At 38.2% G+C, this 23,816-nt stretch overlaps 1 protein-coding gene across 2 annotated transcripts in view; it reads right to left on the reverse strand.

Annotated features, from left to right (window-relative positions):
* NR3C1 (nuclear receptor subfamily 3 group C member 1) overlaps positions 1–23,816 on the reverse strand; it is a 160,611-nt gene that overhangs the window by 24,831 nt on the left and 111,964 nt on the right. For both annotated transcript variants that reach the window (XM_073355716.1, XM_073355717.1), the window contains exons 4-5: positions 19,466–19,582; positions 863–1,141 (exon numbers count right to left, since the gene is read on the reverse strand). In XM_073355716.1, coding sequence (XP_073211817.1) covers positions 863–1,141; positions 19,466–19,582 — 396 coding nt within the window. The remainder of the gene's footprint in view (positions 1–862; positions 1,142–19,465; positions 19,583–23,816) is intronic.

The following is a 23,816-nucleotide window of genomic DNA, read 5'->3' on the forward strand; positions in this document are numbered from 1 at the left end:
TAATAGCACTGGCTAGAGCCAAACACAGCAGAAGCAGGTGTGACAGTTTTCCTGTTTATAGCTCTCCCAGATGCTCAACGGCACCACATTTCAGTCTGTCTGAGGACCATGCAATAGGATGCTATGCATGATGTCAGAACTTGAGGACTCATTTTAGCTACCTGTTTCCTGACGTGAAAGAAAGCCAAAGCAAGCTGTAAATGCAACATCCTTACTGACTTACAAATGGGAGGCATATTGGCAATTCTCCTTTAAAAGTCCCATGTAACACACCCAATTTTGTGGAAGCAGCTATGGTGCCTGAACAAAATGGAATATCAGGCTTTACTCCTGGCCTGGGATTAGAGATGGCAATGACTATTTCCATTCAGGTAGGAAGGATGGGCAGAGTGGAGGAAGCGTGAGGACAAAGTAGCTATGGAGACAAAAAGATACAGGACAATTCCGTTAAGGAGAAGGGGATCAGATGGGTTGCTCCCTGAATCATGGGAACCCTCTTGCTAAAAATTAATAACGAAGCACTGCATTCAAAACTGCTGTGGAAACAGACCCAGGAACACTTCTCTTTTTCTGTGTTAGTGTTTTTAAAAAAGATTTGTGTTGTGTGTGTATTTTATCTCACAGGGACTGAAGAGTCCAACCTAATTTAACCTCAAATTGTAATCAAAGAAATCAAAAAGAGATTTTGGGTCTGTTTTATGTCTGTTTTGTTGATAGGTATTTGAAACATAATTTATCTAAGACATTAATCAATAAGAGTTAGTTCAGAAAAGTATGGAAGGAAAGCATCAAAGTAAAAGACAAAATACTATAATTTGGGACAAAAACTGACATCTTTTACAAAACAACATCTCTGTATTACCTGGTATTGCCTTTGCCCATTTTACTGCAGCTACCACTTGCCTTCCTCCTAACATGTTGAGAGTTGACATTATACGCCATGTTGAGTCAGGTAGAGTACTGTCGTAGCCCGAATACAGAACTTCCGGCTCAATGACTTCCAGCAGGGAAACCAGGGTAGGGGTTAGCTGCGGCAGAGATGCAGGAACTATACTCTTGCTTACTGGACTTTCAGAAGCATCCCTCGTTGCTGTCACATTGGACTGCTGAATTCCTTTGATCTTCTTCTTTGTTTTTCGAGCTAGGGAAGATTTTAGAAATTACATGTTAATTAAGGAATCTACAAAGTAAAAAAAAAAAAGATAGGAAGTGCTGCTCATGCAGGGAATACTCCTTTTTCTTTACATTAGTCATTGGCAACTTCTAAAATATTTTTTCATAGGTTTTTGTAAAAATTTGCATCAGTGAAATGCAGCTAAATCCCTGTTGTAAACTGATTTATCTCAGAGATTTCTAAGAAAGGAGAAGTCACGTTAATGTATCAGAGATGCAGAACAAGGTAGACAGACTAATGTGGGGCTGCAAACTGTATTGGGTGTGACTGCTGGATTTCAATGAGACTTCTCATAATACTGAGCCCCACTTAGTACTAACTGTTTGCAGGACTGGGCACTTTATCATATGCTGAATATGTGAACTACAGAAAACACACAGAAGAAAGGAAAACTGTATTTTATAAATAGAATGCTACTGAATACTCAGAGCCAGGAAAAACATTTTTGGGGGATGACACTGGGCAAGAGAAGAGAATTTTCTCTGGCATCCCTCCTGCAAACAAATTATTGCTGCAGTAATTAAACAGTAAATAAAATTCATATGATATACCAGATAAACACAGCATAAGCAACACATTGCCAGAGATGTCTGCTCTAAAATAGAAAGACTATTTATTAGTGTATCAAAAGTAACGGAGTCTCCTGCTTCCCTTTTGACTCCCCAGAATGTAGACTGCCAACTGTGTAGATTATTTAGTAAATTTTTTGCAGTACAGGAAATTAACTGAAACAATTCTTTTCTGAAGTCTGCATCTTGGTCCATACAGGGGTCCCACAGATACACCAACAGCACATAATAATGCCACTTGTGTAACTTCTAAGAGGGGGAGGGACATAATTTCTGTCCTCTTATAATTTGACTCACCACCACTGCAGAGTAACATAAAATACAACACAGATATAATATGAGACTGTGGTTTTCTCATTTAATTGTGTCCGTTCCATTGTCCAGATGATTATGAATTGTGGATTATGACAGAAATGGTCTCAATTACTATTTTGAAAGCATACAATGATATAAAAAGATGCCACAAGCGCAAGTCTGATCTGCCATGAATGGCAAATGAATACATAATACAGAGCCTGCCTAGTTATTCAAAAACCTCAGTTTTAAATTCAGTAACTTTTCAATTATTTTATTTCTACCCATGCTGTAGGTAACATAAGTTTGTCATGGACAGACAAGTTACTTGCACTGAATATTGGAAGTAAATTGATATTACTTTTAAAAACATTGCATGACCATACTAAATGTCTACGGAACAAAACTTAAGGATATGTGATGAGTGGATAATTTTATTATATCTCCACGCCAACTAGTGCCTGGATTATAACTAATGCATTATTAGAAAATGTATCAGATAACTCAGTAACTTTACAGTTTCAAATTTTTGGAGGTAATATATACTAAAAAGAAATTAATTGAAAAAATGTTAAGGCAACGGTATGGCAGGCTTTGCAACAGAACAAAATTCAGAAAATGCAAAAGTTTAGATTTATAATATGATGGGTATTTTGTGGGAATGAAAAAGACTTTTAGTTTTTTAAATGAAAAATAGTTTCATACACTACACATGGTCCAGAATCCCGTTTGTGGTTTACAATCACATTTTCTTATTTTTTTAAAATGCTCTCTCCCCTGCTCTTTAAAAGGCCCAAACCAAACATAACAGCTTGATCTTGCAAAAATAAAGGGCCTGAATTTTAACTCTTACTACACTGGTGTAGAGTTACTTACCTGAATAATTAATGCTACTCACATCAGTGTGAGTAAGGGGTTCAAAATCTCTTTCTTATGCAAGTGAGTGTGTGCAAGTGTTTGCAGATTAGGCATAAGTGACTATCTGGACAATAAAGTGAAATTGACAAAACACAAATTGTCAAAAGCCCAAAGTAAACAAGAGAAATATATCATTTTCTACAATTTTTCAGTTCTGATATTTCAGTGTTGCTTAGTAGTATGTGAGGTAATATAATTTTCAAGGAGAAGCATCATTTTAAAGTTGACTGTGTCTATTTATGTAACAACTTAGAATTGGAATTAATTATACAAGTACTGCATTTTTTTTTTTTTACACCATGATTTTCTACTGTCCCAGATGCAGCGGCAGTGCTTTACGGAAGGATTTATCCATGTGCAAATGAACAAGATATTTAAAATCTCTCTCATGCAAATTATTGCAGCAGCAACCTCTGTGCCTGTCAAGCTAAACAAGTAAAATGTATAGTGAAGCAACAAAGGGGAGCAGTTAGGTACTACTACTGTGTGAAAAAGATAACACTTCTGAACACAGAGGCCTGGTGTACGCTGGGAGGAAGATGGGGAGGAGAAAATAATGGAAATCAATTTTGCAAATTTAGCTATGGGTAATCCCAAACAGATGTTATAATTATTTTTTATTTAGAACAATTTCAGAAATTACCACAAAAACTACATTAAAAGAATGTTATTAAGGTTGCATGGTCAAGCACTCACAAGTTAGGAGATACCACAATTAAAGGTTCCATATACAACCGTAATTTTCCACTCCCCTCTCGTCTCTGCACATTATGATACAGTCTTTACTTACATGATTACATACTATTTTTTTCATGGGACCCTTGCCTCATTTAGTGCACAGGATGAACTTTGCCCAGCCAGTCCCAACTCCCTGTCCCCAGTGTCCTTGTCCAGACAGTTCCAGTTCTCCCATCCTGACTACTCGTCCGATTCCACCCCACTGCTGAGCTGTTTCCCTTTCCACATTCCTCATCTAATCTTAGAGCCATACCCACTCTCTCCCTCAGCTCCTTGTCCCAATCCCCCCCCTCGCCTGCCTGGCTCCTCGTCCCACTTTCTTTGTGAAGCCACTCAGAGTTCTCCCCCAGTTCCTTGTCTGATGTCTACTCTTCCTCAAACCCTATTCTCCACCCACTAGTTCTTAGTCTCAGTCTCTTTGCCCTACCTTCCCCTCCTCCCAGCTCAGTCCCAGTTTCTCTCTTTCCTGCTCTCCATGTCTCAATATATTCCTTCCCCTCCCCCTCCCCCTCCCCCACAGTCTGGCTTTTATTTCTTCATTAATTGAATTAAAGATCTTCCTTCTCCATGATACCTGGGTGCCAGGGTTGAGTCAGTGAGAGCTCAGGAGAGAGACGCTCCCTGTTCTCAGTTCCACTGTCTGGCTCTACCCAGATCCAAACCAGCTGGGAGCAGCCATAAGAGGGAAAGTCTGGATTTGTTCCTGTCCACATGCACAGGCCCATTACATGTAAGAGCTGTAGGGCGGTGGTGCATGCAGAATCTGGTCAGCACTAAAAGAGGCTCAAGTATGCTTAGAGAAGACAGTCTTCTGAGATTTAACTGCTAAAATGGACAAGTCTCTATGATGCATGTGCAAATTGACTTTTTCAAAGTCTTACAACTTGGCCAAATCAGGGCACATTTTCACAATGATGACAAAAGGCACACTCCTGACACAAAGGCCACCCACTTGTCAAGTTTCAAGCCTCTGTTCCAAATCCAGACAGTATTACAGATGTTAAAAGAAAGGGACTTAAGAACTTTTTCATGTGGGCAAAACAGCATATTTTTTTCCTAGCCTCATTCTCAGAAATGACTAAAATATTTTGGCTTAAATTTTTCACAAATATTCAGTCCGAGGCATGCACCTGTCATGGAAAATTTCAGCCTAAACAGCTGAAGTTTGGCAAAGCAATAAGCAACTCAAAACAGGGTCTTTTATAGTAGAAAGTGTCAAGAAACCTGCCTATAATAACGTGCCAATATTACCCATGAAAAAGAGAAATGTTGAGGTAATGTATGTTTTTTCAGTACACTGTTTTTAAACATGCATCTTCTGTAAGACATAGTATTAGGTTTCTCAACTGTTTACACAGACGTGTCTTCATATAGATATTGTCTGATGGACCAACTGCCCTCTTGTTCACAAATTGCACATCATCACTGACAACTAAAGAGGTTTCCCAAGTATTAGAGTCTCTTTTCAGTTTACTGCTATTAAAACTGATTTGTTTCCAAAGACTTTTACTGTCTCTGCTGTTTAAGAGGATTGTGTTTAAGAGGATTAGAGTGACTGACTCCAAAACGACTGTTTGTAAATGTTGCCCCAATCAGTAGGGGGTTTCCCTTCATAGTCATATTAAAGATCTGGAATGAAAAAATATTTTCTCTAGATGTTCTCCTGTGGTAGCATACCATGCCTTTATTAGTACCTAATCTCAAAAGGTACTCAGTTCCCAACATTCTCATTAATTTAAATGGCAACTGTAGGTGTTCAGCAACTCTCAAGATTAAGCCTGCAGCTATAGCCTGAAACCGGATTTGATATATAGTGTTCCCATTTGGTTAGTAAGATCAGAACTTTAAATTATATCAGAATTTGGTGTAAACAGGCATAATTTTCACTGACTTACTTCTCACAAGCTACAGTTGTTTACACCAGCACAGATTATGGCAAACACAAACTTTAAGTGGATAAAGATGATGGTCTGAGATTAATAGTTAGCCTCAGGTCTAAATTAATTAACAAATTACCCATTTAATAAGTTTAAAAATTCCTACTGTCTCAACAGTTGACATTAATGAAACAATTTTGCCTTCCTGGAATTTCCAATACACAATATCATACATTATGCATACGCAAATGTTCTCTTTCGCATACTTTTTACTTGTTTAATTGCTCACTAAATCTGAGTAAACATTCATGACACTAGCAAAAACAGAATCAACAGCAATAAAACTGAAAGCAGAAGAAAAGCAAAAATTGGCAGGTTGAGCTGCAGATGGTTTACAAAAAGAAAAGGAGTACTTGTGGCACCTATCCGATGAAGTGAGCTGTAGCTCACGAAAGCTCATGCTCAAATAAATTGGTTAGTCTCTAAGGTGCCACAAGTACTCCTTTTCTTTTTGCGAATACAGACTAACACGGCTGTTACTCTGAAAGATGGTTTACATACTTTTAAAATTAAAAATACAACAACAGAACCAATATATAACAAAGTAAAAAGTCTATCCAAATCAGAGACAAGGAATATCCATCACCACTACAAAATGGGAACTATGGCCTAAATTTTCTGGACACATTCTTGTGATCGTGGTTGCTTCAATTTCTGGGAATCCAACTTGAGACACCTTAAAGTGGCCTGATATTTATGGAGTGTTAAGCACTTTCCCTCTTAAAAGAAATATTGAGCTTCTTTAAAATGTGTTCGCCCAGAAAAGAGACAACCCCCGCCCCAACCTCCCTCCCCACTAGCCATTTTTGAATATATTACTTGAATATTCAAGTTTTTGAAAGGAAAATGAGACAATTTTCCATAGCACTCAGGGCACTGGAAATGTCAATTTTTTTCAAGTTTTTGAACTTGAAAAAAAAAAAGATATAAATAATGTTACAGTGGTCAAGAGGAAACCAACTGATGAGAGGAAACAAGGGCACCCAAGGGCACCCAAGAGAAACCTTAAGACCCATACTTAGCAGGGAGGGCAGAATAGAACAGATTACCTCAATGCCACAGAGCAGATGGACGCAGCAGTTAATAATACAGAGGGATTCAAGAGCGTAGTTACTGCCATGTGCCAACACTAGTGTGAGAAGAATGTAAATAATAATGTAATGCCTACAGGATAGTTTATTAAACCGAGCAGAATTTATCATTTTTAAAAGCAATGCCCCCTCCCCAATATTTGAAATCTGCTGGATCATTTCATTATTCAAAATTTAGTTGTCTTGTCTGAGATGTTTATTTCCCTTCCTTTCACATACAATTTCCCCAAAATTTTTCATTTATTTTGATAACCTACCTTTCTAGTAAGTTGTAAAAAACACATTTTCTATAATGTTTATGGATGGTTGCAACAAGAAAATTGAAGTCAAAAATTCCAGCTGGTGTACAAAAATGTACCCTCAAAAATTTGCACGTGGCCTTTTTAAACAAGCAAATAAGGTCAAATTTGTACTCACTATAGGAGTCTTGCTGAAAAGTTGGCCCTTGAGGTTCAGTGCTTAAACTGTCATAGTGGGGCAGAATTGTATTAGAAAGAGAAAAAAATTAACCTGTAAGTGCAAGTTACTGCACCCTATTAAAGGATATATCAGTTATAAACGGACTATACTTGATCTTAGCTAAAAAACTGAGATGATATTTAGATGTTTATTTTGATTAATTTTGCTGTGTTTTTAGAAATACAGTTTAAATATTTTTCACATCTGGAATGGGCTAAGCAGGGATCTTCTGAGGGAACAAAATGTTTGCAGTTCACTTTTAAAACATATTACTAATTTATGTTTTTCAGAAGAAATGCTTAACAATAAGCATAGTGGTAGTCTGGGATAAGCATCTTTACTGACAAAAATCCATACGTCTTTACTCGTATATCATAGCTAGTCAGCTAATTCACATTTGAAATCAATAGCTGCCTCTTATTTTATCTCTGTTTGCCACCAACACTCATTCTGGCATGGACAAAGCATGTAGGAAGGATTACAATGGTCAGAGAACATTTTTGTTCAGTAGGAAAAATAAATACAATGAAAATGAAAACTATGAAACTTCAGTGAGGAGTCCAACAGCAAGATTTTCTATCTATTGCATCATATACTTCTAATATTTTCTCCTTTGGTTTTAAAGATCTGTTTGTATTCTAAAAAGCCTTTAGCTCTGTTCAGCCAATCAGGTTACTCAACTCCTTAAATATACTGAACTCTAGAATAAGAGCGGTCATTTTTCCATGATGCTTTTTGGGGAAGATTATCAATTAACTTCAGCAAAATTTAGCAGCAACACTGATTTGTTTTTACTGAATCACCTTTGTATGTCCAGACTTTTGCTGCATTAAGATTTTGTTCACTCATTAAGATAGCAGTCAGGGATGTAGAAATGTGCTTCAAAACATGAAAGTGCACTTATACTCTGTTGGTGTCTGATGGCACCATCAGATGGTAACGTAGCTTCCCAGGCTTGTTCTCTTTGAGTAATTCCCTAGTAAAAGTTTAAAGTAATGGTGTCCCCCACTCCCAACTACCAGCCCAGCAAATTCACCCTGAAATCTGGAGGTCAAATTCCTAAATATACATCAGTTGCTCCTGTCTTTGATGGGTATGCACACGTGTAACTGAAGGGTTGATTTTGAGCATATAATCAGAGTGCAAGGTAACAATTCTGTTGATGAATTGTGAGATAGCAGCACCGCTATGATAGCCATTTTGTTCTAACACAAGTCAAAAAATTTTATTCTCAATACAAAGGTGAGCAGATAAGACTCTATAAAAGGACAGGAATCACCTCTCAAGTAAGAAGGTGCCATTTACACAGTCACTTTTAAGAGTAAGCCTCACTTCCACAAGCATTCAAAGAAGCATTTTTCATCCTTGCACCTGAAGAAGATTACAAACTGCCAAGAGAAATCTACGAGTGATACTGCTTTGTATTTGGCTGCCATGCTCTTTGTGTACTGGAAACAAATTTATCATAGACTTTGTGGGCTTATGCCAGATTGCTAGTTTCCTAAAGGCATATATTATCTCATTGTTTTCTTGTACTCCCCTGTAAGTCTGTATGTATCTGCTGTCTCTCAAGTTAGACTGTAAGATCTTTGGGGCAGGGTCAGTCTTTGTTAGGGTGACCAGATGTCCCAAATTTATAGGGACAATCCTAATATTCAGGGCTGTGTCTTATATAGATGCCTATTACCCCATGTCCCCGTCCCGATTTTTCATACTTGCTCCCTGGCCACCCTAGTCTTTGTGTTCTGTGTTTGGACAACGGGGTGCTGATCCATGAATGGGGCAGGCACCACAGTAATACAAGTAATAAATAATAATAATACATAACATTACAAAAAACTACATTAAAAAAATTAGGTTTGGAAAATCAAGAACCAAAAACTTAGGAAATCCCAGAATTAATATTATTGGTGCTCTCATTTCAGGTGCCTGGACCTGGCATGGCCCACAGCAGCCCAGAACTATAATTACAGGAAAAGTCCTGCTCAGCCCCAGGCTGAATCACGCTTAGTGTGGATGAAATCTTCAGGGAATTTAGCTGCTAAAAATCTAAGAAGTCTACTGAGCATGCACAAACTGCGATTTTTCAAAGGCCTATAACTTGGCCAAATTTTGGGTAGATTTTCTAAGCAAAGCACATCTATGATACAAAAGTTGCCACCATCTCTAATCATGTACCACCCATATTTCAAGTCTCTACAGCAAAGCGAGGGGGGTACTAGACCTTTTAAAAGAAAAGATTGTCAGAATTTCTTAATATGGGCAAAACAATGTTAAAAAATTTAAAAAATAAATTCACCCTGAGGCAGCCACTTGGCACAGAAAATGTAAGTCCAAACTGTTAGAATATGGCAGAAGTCGTAAGCATCTGAAAAAAATAATGGGGAAGTTTAATAATAGGTTGTGCTACTGTCCCCACATTAACGTTATAGGTTAGGGGTTCTCAAACTGGGGGTCGGGACCCCGCAGCGGGTCCTGAGGTTATTACATGGGGGATCACGAGCTGTCAGCCTCCATCCCAAACCCAGTTCGCCTCCAGCATTTATAATGGTGTTAAATATATAAAAAAGTGTTTTTAATTTATAAGGGGGGGGGGTCGCACTCAGAGGCTTGCTATGTGAAAGGGCTCACCAGCACAAAATTTGAGAACCACTGTTATAGGTGGTAATGCTAGCAACACCTACAATTAAAGTTGCCCAACACTTCCCAATATAAACCCTTATTTTCAGCTGCTTATAAGTGTGGGTCAAATCTTTTTCCTAATGATGGCAAAAATCCCCACTGACTTCAACGGGGCCAGGACTTCTGTTTATAGATAACTAGATAAAACACAAAAACACCCACTAAAATATGTGGGCTTTTACTGTGTAATCATCAAGGTGTGAAATTATAAAAACCATGGAAATGTACAGCTGAAAGGTAGAGGTTATTTATATTTAGTCCAGTGCCCTGTGCTGAAGCAGAACCAAAGAATCTAAACTATCCCTGACTGATGTTTGTCAAGCTTGTTCTTAAAAACCTCGAGTGAGGGGGATTCCACAACCTACTTTGGAAGCTATTCAAGAGCTTAACTACCCTCACAGCTAGAAAGTTTCCCCTAATATCTAACTTAAATCTCCCCTTGCTGCAGATTAAGCCCATTACTTTTTGTCCTATCTTCAGTGGACACGGAGACAATTGATCACCATCCCCTTTATAAAAACCCTTAACATATTTGAAAACTGTTACGAGGGCCTGCCTCAGCCTCTTTTTCTCAAGACTAAACATATGCAGTTTTTTTAACCTTTCTCATAAAAGTTTTAGAAAAGTTTTTATCATTGGTGGTTGCTCTCCTCTGAACTTTCTCCAGTTTCGCTACATCTTATTTAAAGTGTGACTACCAAAACTGGACAATACTCCAGTTGAGGCCTCGCAAGTGTCAAGGGGAGCAGGACAATTACCTCCTGTGTCTTATACATGACATTTCTGTTAATACACCCCCAAATGATTTTAGCCTTTTTAGCAACTACATCACATTGTTTGATCATGTTCAATTTGTAATCCACTATAATTCCCAAATTCTTTACTGCAGTACTATCACTTATCCACTTATCCCCCATTTTGTAGTTGTGATTTTTCCTTCTTAAGTGTAGTACTTTGCATTTGTCTTTACCAAATTTTACCTTGTTGGTTTCAGACCAATTCTCCAATTTATCAAGGTCATTTTGAATTTTAATCCTGTTCTCCAAAGCGCTAGCAACCCCTCTCAGCTTGGTGTCAGTTGAAAATATATATGCACATTTTTGTCCCATTATCTAGGTCTTTAATGAAAATATTGAACAAACCTAGGACATATCCCTGTAGGACCCAGGTAGATAAATGCTCCCAGTGTGACAATTAACCATACCTACTCTATGTACAATTTTTCAACCAGTTGTGCACCCATCTTATAGTAAATTTCATCGAGCCCATATTTCCCTAGTTTGCTTAGGAGAATGTCAAGATATATCATGTCTATGGTTTCCCCTCATCCACTACACCAGTAACCCTGTCAAAGATGCAAATCCAGGGTTTCAAGAAACTTTCCCATAAAGACTGTCCCCTGTACTGTTTGGTTTTGCTCCTGTTTTATTTATTTGGAATCTTCCTCTTTTTTCTTTTCTTTTGCTCTTCAATTTCAGTCCTCTGTTCTAATTCTTGACTCATTTCTACCTTCTTTTTTCTTTATCAATAAACTTCTGGGTAACTCTTCAGCCCCGTCATTGTGGTAAAGCCTTTACAAAAAGCTACTGGGGGAAGTCATGATTAAGGCTGTTTTAGTCATGGGTATTTTTAGTAAAAGTCATGAACAGGTCATGGACAATGAACAAAAATTCACAGCCTGTGACCTGTCCAAGACTTGTACTATAAATATCCCTAACTAAAACTTCAGCCACGGGGCCGCACGTGCTCTGGGGCGAGTGATCCAAGGTGGCGAGGGTGCTTGGGGGGTGGGGCGGTTCAGGGGCGCTGCAGGTGCTGGGGGTGTGGCCCATAACACCTGCTGGTGCTGAGGGGGAAGAGGGATAGGCCGCAACGCACAGCTCAGGACCACTACTAGTGATCGGGGGGAGGGGGAATTTGCTGGGGCTGGTAGGCTCCCTACCTGGCTCTGCGTGTCCCTGCAGCTCTTAGTGGGAGGGAAGGCCAGGTGGGCTCCCCGCGCTGCTCCCGCCACAAGCTCCGGCTCCACAGGTCCCATTGACTGGGAACCCCAGTCAATGGGAGCTGCAGGGGTGGGGCCTGTGTGCGCAGACAGTACGCAGAGTGCCCTGGCCCCATTGGGAGCTGCAGGGACATGCTAGCCACTTCTGGGGAGCCCCTCACTGAGGTTAGCACTGTCCCACACCCCAACCCCCTGCCCCAGCCATAAGCCCCCTCCCACACCCAAACTGCACCAGCGCCGGCCGCTGCAGAAGTCATGGAAAGTCACAGAATCTGTGACCTCTGTGACAGACACACAGCCTTAGTCATGATCACAGAGGGAGAGACAATCCTTAAGGCAATTGGATCCAGTCCCCATGGGGGGGATTTGAATATGAGGACAGAGAGATTGATATGAACACTGTTTTCAATAGGAAGTCAGTGCAGAAAAGAGAACTGGGGGATCGTGCCCGTATGTATCTGTTGTAAAAATTTAGAGCTGTGTGTCTTAATTTCACTGAAACTTCTACCTGTGTTGTTTCAATAGCTCTCCCAAGGGTTTTACACAGATGCTGAACAACAGGGAGATGATTCAAGTCCTGTCTAGGCTCAATGAATCAGAACAAATGTCACCCTTCATGCAATTATTTACACGCCTTTCACTACAACTCTATCAAATCATTTAATTTTAAAAATACTATCAATACCTTTCTGCAAATAATTCCTTTACCTTCTCTATACAGGACATCCCTACTGGCTAGTGGAATGTTTTGTCAGATTTCTTTTCTTCTGCCTAAATCTTTAGTCATACTGAACATCACTTCCTGCTAATAAATGCAATTTAAAAATGAACTGGAGAGTTTTACTTTAAAAGTTAACAAAAATCAAAAACAGATTGTGTGCTTACACGGTGGTGCATTTCTTGAATACAAAACACTCCTCAACTCTGTATCACTTTTCAATTTTCCATTTGGCCTCAAATCCAAGCATTTTTGTTTTTCTTGCTATTTAATTCTGTTTTTCAGACTTAAAAAATGGTAGTTTTCAAAGCACTAAAGTAAAATAAAACTAATGTTTAACTCCTGGTTACAGATATATATTTTAAATAAAGAAAAACTGATGAATTTTGCTGAATCTCGTGAAGTTACCTACAGCACCTGGAACTTCAAGGGTGTGCATCTGCACATGTTCATAAGACACTAACTTTTAGTCACTGAATGCCATTTTTATGTTTAATGACACAGTTACTGTTAATCAGGTTAAATGGGATAGATTTATGGAACAGTCTAACACTAGCTGCAACCTGAGTTCTGATTTGTTACAGCTTCCATTAACCTATTTTGCACTTATCTGACTCCCTTTTCCATAGCAGAAATGAAGCACCACATCTGACAGATTACAGTCCGTGGTATAAGAAGAAAAGTACATTAATCAAATTAAAGATTGGACTGAAAAAGCTGTGCTATCTATAACTGCAATAATTCTGAAGCAGCAAAGCATGACAGACAACAATAAACCTTCAATGTTCAGCAGCTATGAGTCCTGGAGATCTTTACTGCCTTGTCCTCACTATGTCATTTTGGGCCTATCACTTTATAATAAAACTGCTTGGCTCCAGGTAAAAAAATCTGATGGGCTGGAGAATATTTCTTAAGGTTAAAATAATAAGAAATGTAAAATACATGTCTCTTGACACTTCTCCCCTACATCTAAGGCAGCCAACTATTTCTAGCACAAAAATATAGCTTTACCCAAAACAAAGGTTTATTACTAAAATGATCAATACAAAAAATTGAGTTTGACAAACTCTAGAAATTTACAGGTTTCAGAGTAGCAGCCGTGTTAGTCTGTATCCGCAAAAAGAAAAGGAGTACTTGTGGCACCTTAGAGACTAACAAATTTATTTGAGCATAAGCTTTTGTGAGCTACAGCTCACTTCATCGGATGCATGCCTATTTAAAATTTACAGTAAATGTTTCTTGCTACAGTAATATTTATGTCTTGTTTACACAAAAAAGTTAATCTGGAATAAAGTGGAGAGTGAATTTAAATATGTTCTGCAACTATGAATTAGGATTTTTTTCTTCTATGAATTACTGAATATAAGAACATAAGAACGGCCCCAAAGATCTATCTAGCCCAGTATCCTGTCTTCCGACAATGGCCAATGCCAGGTGCTTCAGAGTGAATGAATAGAATAGGTAATCATCAAGTGATCCATTCCCTATTGCCCATTTCCAGCTTCTGGCAAACAGATGCTAGGGACACCATTCCTGCCCATCCTGGAATTATCCTCTATGAATTTATCTAGTTCTTTTTTGAACCCTGTTATAGTCTTGGCCTTCACACCACCCTCTGGCAAGGAGTTCCACGGGTGCATTTTGTGAAGAAATACTTTCTTTTGTTTGTTTTAAACCAGCTGTTTATTAATTTCATTTGGTGACTCCTAGTTCTTGTGTTATGAGGAGGAGTAAATAACACTTCCTTATTTACTTTCTCCACACCCATCGTAATTTTATACCTTACTTATTTTCTCCACACCGGTCATGATTTTACAAGAAGTGGAAGTTTTAAATAGCCCTCATTCTTCAGCATTCCGGAGGCATTATTTTGCATTAGAGAGAAAGGTTTATCAAATCAGATTTTAAAATAAAAAGCTGTGTTTCCGTAACAAGTGTGGAAAAAAGTCTGAAAACCAGAAACATAATACTACAACATAAACTAAAATCCATTTTAAAAATGTCATTTTATTTTTCATTCCAAATTGAAAGTTGTTCTCCCAAACCTCCTTTAGAGTGGGCTTTACAGACTTATAAGACTTTTAAGGTCAGAAGGGACCATCATGATCATCTAGTCTGATCTCCTACACACTGCAGGCCACAGAACCTCACCCACCCACTCCTGTAATAGACCCCTAATCTCTGGCAGAGTTACTGAGGACTTCAAATCATGAGTTAAAGATTTCAAGTTACAGAGAATCCACCATTTACACTAGTTTAAACCTGCAAGTGAGCAGTGCCCATTCTGCAGAGGAAGGTGAAAACCCCTCAGGGTCTCTGCCAATCTGATCAGGGAGAAATTCCTTACAAATGCCAAATATGGGGCTCAGTTAAACCCAGAGCATGTGGAAAGACCCCTGGGAAAGAATTATCTGTAGTAACTCAGAGCCCTTCCCATCTAGTGTCCCATCATTGGAGATATTTGCAACTAGCAGTCGCCAGATCAGCTATATGCCATTGTAGGCAATCTCATCATAACATCCCCTCCATAAACTTATCAAGCTCAGACAGTTAGGTTTTTTGCCCCCACAACTCCCCTTGGAAGGCTGTTCCAGAACTTCACTCTTTTAATGGTTAGAAACCTTTGTCTAATATGAAGCCTAAAGGTGTTGATGGCCAGTTTATATTCATTCCTTCTTGCGTCAACACTGGTGCTTAACTTAAGTAACTCCTCCTCCTCCTCCCTGTTATTTATCCCTCTGATGTATTTATAGAGAACAATCATATCTCCCCTCAGCCTTTGTTTGGTTAGGCTAAACAAACAAGCTCGGAGTCTCCTCTCATAAGGTAGATTTTCCATTCTCTGATCATCCTAACAGCCCTTCTCTGCACTGGTTCAAGTTTGAATTAATCTTTCTTAAACATGGGAAACCAGAATTGCACACAGTATTCCAGATGAGGTCTCGCCAGTGCCTTGTGTAACAGTACTAACACTTCCCTGTCTCTACTGGAAATACCTCTCGCCTGATGCATCCTAGGACTGCATTAGCTTTTTTCACAGCTGCATCAGACTGGTGGCTAATAGTCATCCTGTGATCAACCAATACATCCAGGTCTTTCTTCTCCTCTGTTGCTTCCAACTCATAAGCCCTCAGGTTATAGCAAAAATTCTTGTTAGTCTCTAAGAGCATGATCTTGCATTTTGCACTATTAGATTCCATTTAATTTATATTACTGTAAACTCTACCTGCTACTTGGCTATTACACCCCTTAACAAGGCAACACTTGTCTATTGTATACCACGACTAGGTAAATCATACTTAGATTTTAAACCTGCTTGTTAAAATTGCTCACTTTTGTAAAAATACCTTACATACTAAGTCCATGCACTCTGTAAGAATCGGGAAATAAAAATCCAAGAGCAGACAGTATATGATATGCTACAGTTAAATCCACAATTAGTTTAGTGCCAAGGTATAAAGCCTTAAAAATAGAACCTATCAAAGAAGACTGGGAAACTCAATATTATAATAGGGCTTGTGGAGTCCAATTATAAGCAGTTAAACTAGAGTACAAGCTGCAACCAAGTACCCTGGATACTAATGGCATCTCTATATTAATTTTGTACAGTTAATATCAGATCAGGATGATTAACCAAAAAACCTATTTAAGACTAAAAAGTGTATGTGACACCAATAGTTCTCTTGCCTTTGTGTAGTTTTTAGACTGAAGTTTTCAATGTGAAAAGTTAACATTGCCTCATTGACCAAAGTATCTTAAAATGGAAGCTTAAACTAGCAGTTCCAACAACTCCTTTATTTTACACTTTCCATATTAACCCCTGAACAAGTGCAAAATTCACTATCACATTCCAAGTGTAATCCAAAGTAGTGAGGGGTTGGTCATCACCTGCTGTGCAATCTTGGGCCCCTCACAAAACAACCAAACAGCATGCAGGTCACATCCTGAATGTCTGTGTATAAATGCAATCTGCCAGCAACACTCCAGTTACACACTGGTTTCCACCAACCTTGTGAAGCTCAAAAACTTGTCTCTCTCACCAAAAGAATTTGGTCCAATAAAAAATATTACCTCACTCACCTTGTCTCTCTAATATCCTGGGACTGACACAGCTACAACAACACTGAATGCCAAATTCAAATTCAGATAACTGGAAAGGAAACTCAGCTTCTAGATAAGAAGTTTGGAAGGCAGTACTGATCTCCATCTAAATGATAGCTTTTAACTTGGAGAAAGGTGAGAAATATATTACATTTGCCAGTTTCCATAATTGTGATTTCCTCTGAAAGAGATGAAGTTCAAGTCCCCTAAAATGCCACACAATTGTGTTTTAGAGAGAGAAAATACACAACACATTTCTTTGATCAGGATAGTTCATATGTTTAACTTTAGCAGCTGATCATGCTTTGCACCTTAGGGATGTTGAGTTTTCCATACTTTAAAAAGAGAAATACACTTTTTCCAAAATCTGCACAGTTGTTTTGTGTAGAAACAAACCGAGCTGAGATTGCAGATCTTGTAACACCTTTTCAAACTACTAGTCCTGCCAGTCACTTTTGCCATCCAAAAGTGTTAAAGCAAAAGGGCAAAAATCTTAATTTGGATGAGAGAGCTGCTCACATTCTTTTTGGGTATGCCAATATAACAGCTGGAAAGGTACTTCCCAGGGCGGATAAGCAGATGCGCTAGCTCTGCTTGCGCTAGCTCTGCTTGTGCTAGCATACTAAAAATGGCAGCGTGGCTGTGGTGGCACATTCCTGCGTGCACACACATGCCTGCGTTGGATTCTTTTTCATTATTTTATTTGAATCTATAAAGTTTTAAAATAGAAACTTTCCATGCTGGCAGGAAATGTTTTTCTATTTTCCAAAGCTATAGAATCTGAGTTAGAAATCTCTCCCTGCACCCTATCTTTCCAATAAATTAATTTTCTCATTCCTATATTTCAACTAATTGCAATGCAATGCAAATGTTTAATATATTTTGGCAAAGAAAAGGCCAGAAAGAACATGTAACCAGTTAACATACAATAAAACAGGAGTTTTGTTAATTTCGTACAGTATGGCTTTTAATAACCAAAAGCCAAATCTAGGATTTGAACCTAAGCAGGCAATTCAAAACCAAAATGCTACGAAAGCTTATGCCCAAATAAATCTGTTAGTCTTTAAGGTGTCACCAGTCTCCTTGTTCTTTTTGTGGATACAGACTACCCCCTGATACTTGTCACTATATTGGATACTTAACATTTCAAAAGCTCACTTAACCAGACTCCTGGTTTGCCACGTCATTTTTATAATGAAGGGTAACTCTTCACTTAATATTTTGTTAATTTTCTTTGTTTGTTAGATCAATACAGAGCCATTATTTTGGGTTTCCAACAGCTACCTTGCCACTCAAGCTTCATGTTTTGTTTTTTGTTTAAAATCAACTGCAAATTATTTACAAATTTATATCCAACAAAATATATTTTACATATATCTAACAATTTTGGATATATACATATCTTTGGGATATCTGCACCTAAATAAGCAGGATTACTTTGTACAACTGTCATCATCCATGTCCAAGAAAGATTAATTCAAACTGAAGCAGGACCAGAGAAGGGCTACTTGGATGATCAGGGAAAGGAGAACCTATCTTATAAAATAAGAGTAATACAGCTTGGCGTAGTTGGCCAAGGGGAAATGTGACTGCTCTCTATAAATACATCAGAAGGTAAACACCAAAGAGAGAGAAGAACTATTTAAAAAAAAAGCATAATGTTAGCACAAGAACAAATGGATATTAACCGGATACAAATAAATTTATGCTGGAAATTAGAATAAAGTTACTAACCATCAGAGGAGCGTGGTTCTGGAACAGCCCTCCAATAAGTAATGGGTGAAAACAACTTAATGAGTTTTAAGGTGGAATTTCATAAAAGTATGAATGGCATTATATGATAGGGTTGCCTGCAATAGCAGAGGAACAGACTATGACCCAGGAAGTCCCTTCTGGTCCTACATTCCTATGTATGCCTGGCAGTAAAAGGCATTAATCACAACAATTCAATAGAAATGTATCAAGCATAAATAGAGAGCTATACTAATTTATTAGTAGAAAAAGTTTGCTGTGATTATGCTTGATACTGAATGCTAGGGAAAAAAGTTTTAAAGCAGCTAACCACTACATCTGCAGCTGATATGGTTTTGGATTTCTCAGTAGTCATCTATGACTTAACACAAAGCAACCCACACTAGTACGTGTGTATCTGTTAATGGTATATTTTCCAGAAAATTTGGCACAAGGTTTTTAAGGACCAAAATAAGTATTAATTTTCCACTGCCTACACAGAAGGCTGACTCTCTCCACCCAGACTTTCCCTTCCTTCAATTTTGGAAGCACAAATCTACTTCATTTCAGTTCTCTGTCCTTGATCTTTTCTTCATTTGAGTTTTCAAATGGCACATCATATTCCTAAGTGATATGGGATATGTAGGATACTTTCCACATCTCACCCATAGCTAGGTTCCTGCTGTCTGAGATTCAGTGAAGGAAAGAGGGCAAGAGATATCTGTGTGTGTGGGTGGGGGAAAGAAATGTCCTAATTTTTGTGCATGTGTTCTGTCTGTGAATAAAAACAGGACATTGGTTCATACCAGTGGATTGTTAAAAGACAAGTATGGTAAGAGATATAGCTGTTGTAGGAGAGAAGGAAAGATTAGAAGCAGTGCACAAAGAAAATCTTAATTTTTGCCAACAAGGATGTGGGGTTATACCATAAAATAATGAATAACTATTTTGAACATTTTAAGGCACTGCTCAGATGCCTGCTTACATGATAAAACCAAATGATCCTTGTTAGGGGTTCAGAGAAACAATCCATTCAAGTATTTTAAGTTACCTTCTAGATTCATGCCAGCTTGAAGACATTTCCGGTAACGACAGGCCGGACAGTTTTTTCTTCGAATTTTGTCAATGATACAATCATTTCTTCCAGCACATAGATAATTGTGCTGTCCTGTATTTACACAAAAAGAAAATATGTCCAGTTAAAATAGTGGGTATATTTGTCCAGTTAATTTTGGTTTTAGAGTTAAGAAATTGGGAAGTATATAATGTACTGAATCACTGCACCTCATTTTTAGCAGACTTATTATAGTCTATAATATAGTATATCAGTATCCACAATTCCCCATCACCATGCACATTTCCTAGGCAAGACATATGAAGAACTCAATACAAATAAATGTTTAAAAATTCTGTTTCTTTATGACCAATTTAGGTGGGATTTTTCTCTTAAATTTATCACAAGTCATCCTCTACTGAATCTCCTCAAATTCTTTATAATGCTTTTTATAAAGTCACAAAAATATCTAAATATTAAAATTATCAGATGATAGTATGGAAAGTTAGAGGCAAGAGGAAATTATCAAACAGTCTAAATGCACCATATAGCCCCCTTGAGAGAAATTTGAGAATTACAATAAAAAATAAACATTCATAAAGCAGTTCACTTTAAAATATCTATCTCTACTGCTTATAGGAAAATAAGATTTCAGAAACAGCAATATGTAATTCTGCATTTCTGAGATTATGAGAAGCCAGACAGCACCAAGGCCAACTGCCAGAAAGGCCAATTTGAGAGTGTTCATTTATAAATTCTTCAGAATATACTGATTTTACCACTTTTAAAACATGGAGGAAGAGCTCCTTGGATAGAGTTTGTGAAGTGGACAGACTAAATCCCTTGGTATTTTTATGGAACCAAAACTAAGCTGACCTTGGAAGCCTAGAAAATTGAACTACATAACTTAAAGAGTTGCTGCTCTCCATGATGGATTTCTCAGCAGAGTTAAAACAGGAGGAACACTAGAGTATATATTAATGAGTTTTAACTGTTTTAACTGTGACTAATTTTCTAAAGATCTTTTCCTGTTCAGAAATAATTGTCATCAAAGGACAGCTTCTTCTCCAGTTTGAAAACTAAAATAGACTCCAGAAGCAGGTCTCTCTTCATCTGGTCTAATGCCACTGATACATAGGCTGATTAAATGGTAATTCTAAAATCTCATACCTATTGAGTAAGAACTGAATCCAACTTTTGCTCTAATGGATTATTACAGTCCTGATCACTGTCCTGGCAATTTTCACATAGCATTCAACTACTGCAGAATATAAGTGGGAAACAGAAGAAAGCTTTTTACCTTTGCATTAGGGATTCAGCAAGTTTTCTAAAAATACCTGTGAATTTAATATTTTTTTGCTACAATGTATCACCATTATCACCCCACCCATGAAGCAGGCAGAGGCTATTCCAGTCTGTTTAATTCAAAATTGGCACAAATTGTTTAATGAAGTAACTGAAAGCCCTACTGTAGTATGATAACACTAAAGAGGTAATTTCATTATAAAAACTCTTTTACAACTCTGAGAATGAATCAAGGGTACAGGAAATAGATTGAATTCACACTCATTTAATTGGCTAGCATTTAAAGTCTGCTGATTCTATGCCAAGTTTCTGGGACAACAGATACTTCACCTATGGGAGGGCAGTCTGGGAATTTTTTAAGGTGAAAATAAACATTCAACTTTTCCCTGATTATTTGAGCAGTGAAAACCGCCTGCTTAGTAGCAAAAAAGTTTGATTAAGGAGTGCGTCAGGTCAATTTGTGTAATTGGCTGTGAAGGTGGGGTACAAAGACTATTACAGTGGCTTCACTCAGGCTTACTTCCTTAGGTAGCTCACTGATTTCTTGATATTCATAGGGAGCTTTTTTCATTCAGTTTTGTACAAGCTCCAAAAATCTTCTATTTGGAGAAGAGGAAGCAACAGGGACCTTCAGGCACTAAGTTCCATCCAGAATGAAAGTAGTAAATGGACATCACAACCAGGACACTTGTTCTCATTAACAAATATGTATGTAAGTATGTGTATATATAGATACACAAATGGACACTGCAGATCAACTAAGTAGAAAGAAATACCAATCACTGCAATAAAATGAAAAAAGAGTAATTTTTCTTGCTTTCTCACAGAGATGCTGAAATTCAGAATATGAATATTGCAGAACAATTACAAATGATGTTCCAGGTAGGTAGTCTTTAGGAGCTGCTCCTCTTTTCCTGACACATGGTACCACTTATGGTGCTTATGTACACTACCATTAGTGATTAGCCATCATTCCTTTTTTAGATGGAATGCTCCATTGCTTCTATGGTGTTGTAGACCTCTGTCCCCCCATTAACATTTTGTGGTGAATGGAAGTAAGGTGATTGCACACTGCTCTGCTTCATGCGAGCCTGGAAGCTATGCAAAGGTATAGGGTTGTATAAAAAACACCAACCTTTTCAGTCACCTTTGTAACTAAACAATGGCAGTTGAGGCAATACAGTGGTAAAGGTAGCTAATGATTAGAGAACAAATTGGAAAGTTTTTAAAAGCGCTTACCACAGATATGAATGCTTCAAATGTAGTGCTGAGGACTATATTAGACCATGATGGGAGCAGTGAAAGGTTGTTGTTGATCTAACCACTCTTGCTTTACAAACCACACTGCAGGCATGCTGCTTCTGGATATCAGAACAGACCAAACAAATCTGCTGACGCCCACGAAACAGTCACAATATAATTTCCTGATTCTGTCTCTTTTGAGATTCCAGCACCTTCCCACTCTTGCTTGTGTGCCTTTTCTCACGCTGCTCCCTTCTCCGGAAATGACACTCCTCCCCACCTTTCAGCAGGGCTTGCTCCAGCTTTTTTGCCGCGAAGGAAAAAAAACCACCACCAAGCCTGGTTGAGGTGCCGCCGAAGTGCCGCTGAAGAGGAAGAGAGGGACTGAGGGCCCGCTACCGAAGACTTGGAAGTGCCACCCTGATGACAGACGGAGTGCTGCCCCTTTCTATTGGCTGCCCCAGGCACCTGCTTCCTTTCCTGGTGCCTGGAGCCGGCCCTGCCTTTCAGTATACTCATTCTCCTTTGAATCCCTCCTCAAAACTCACTTGTTCCATTTGAGTATTCACCAGTCTCCTTCACACCCTTTTCCACTACCTTATTTTCAATTGAAGAGAATATCAGGACTTCTCAACCTATTTGCCTCTCCTCTACCCTCTCTTTGTCAATGCCGAGCATTGCAGCAGGGATCAAGTTTCTTTTAAGTCTATATAAATGTGTTATGAAGTGTTACAATGATGTAACTATATAATAATTATCACTGTTATTGGAATCCTCTAAAAAGGAGATGCAGTGTTTGTGAGTTTCTTGTATACTTACAAATAAGGACTCTGATAGGTATACCATTTAACCAAACTGTACAAGGATAAAGATTATTTCATTAAAATACAGTAATCCTCAAGGATTACAAATGGAAGGTATTAAAACTGCAGCAAATAAAGACCTTTACTCCCTTAATGACATTTAAAAGTTTAAATTACAGGGCCTGTCATGTCATATCTTATCCCACCACAGTTCATTCAGGAGTGTCACATAGCTAAAACTGCTAATTAAACTTCCCTTCTTAAAGCAGCTTCCAAAAACTGAAACGAGCACACAACCCTGTGGGCCAGATTTTCAAAAGGGCATGGAATCCTGATTCCCCCTGTTGAGAACAACGGCAACCACTGGGTGCAGAGCACTTTTCACAATATGGCCCTGCTCTTCTAGGTTTACAATACAGGAGCTACTAAATATGCTTTGCACAAGGAAGTTCTCTGTCACAACCCAGTCCAGTTCCATCCTCTGAATGGATACGAGTCTGTTGTGAGGAGATCCAACCACTGATGACCATATGCTCCAAAGCTCCCTAGGTCTGGATAGTGACTCATCCCTATTAATAGCTCTGGGTCACTCAGGAACACTCTCCCCTCTTGGCAGCAGGATGGATAAAAATGGCTGATTTTTAATGTTTTGTATATCGGATTTTTTAATTTAAATTAAATATTTAAAAAAAATAAACCTACTTAAAATTACATTTGAAATTATAACAACCTCTGTTAAGGCCTAAACTTAGTATAATCTATTAAAACAATTTAAATTAAATAAAAAATATTAAGCAGTACATGTTTGCTGCCAAGCTTTTTTTAAAAGTCAGACTGCTGAACTGGTGGAAATCACTCCCTAAGCACCTGAACCTAGAGTTTATGACGTGCTAAACCAGCTTTCAACAGCAGTAACCTCTTCTGCAGATCCAGAAAGAGGATTTTCTTCATTTCAGTTTATTCAACTAGTTGAGTTCCATGACTAGTTGAGAGGATGA

The sequence above is a fragment of the Lepidochelys kempii genome, chromosome 8 (assembly GCF_965140265.1).
Source record: "Lepidochelys kempii isolate rLepKem1 chromosome 8, rLepKem1.hap2, whole genome shotgun sequence".
Taxonomy (NCBI): Eukaryota; Metazoa; Chordata; order Testudines; family Cheloniidae; genus Lepidochelys; species Lepidochelys kempii.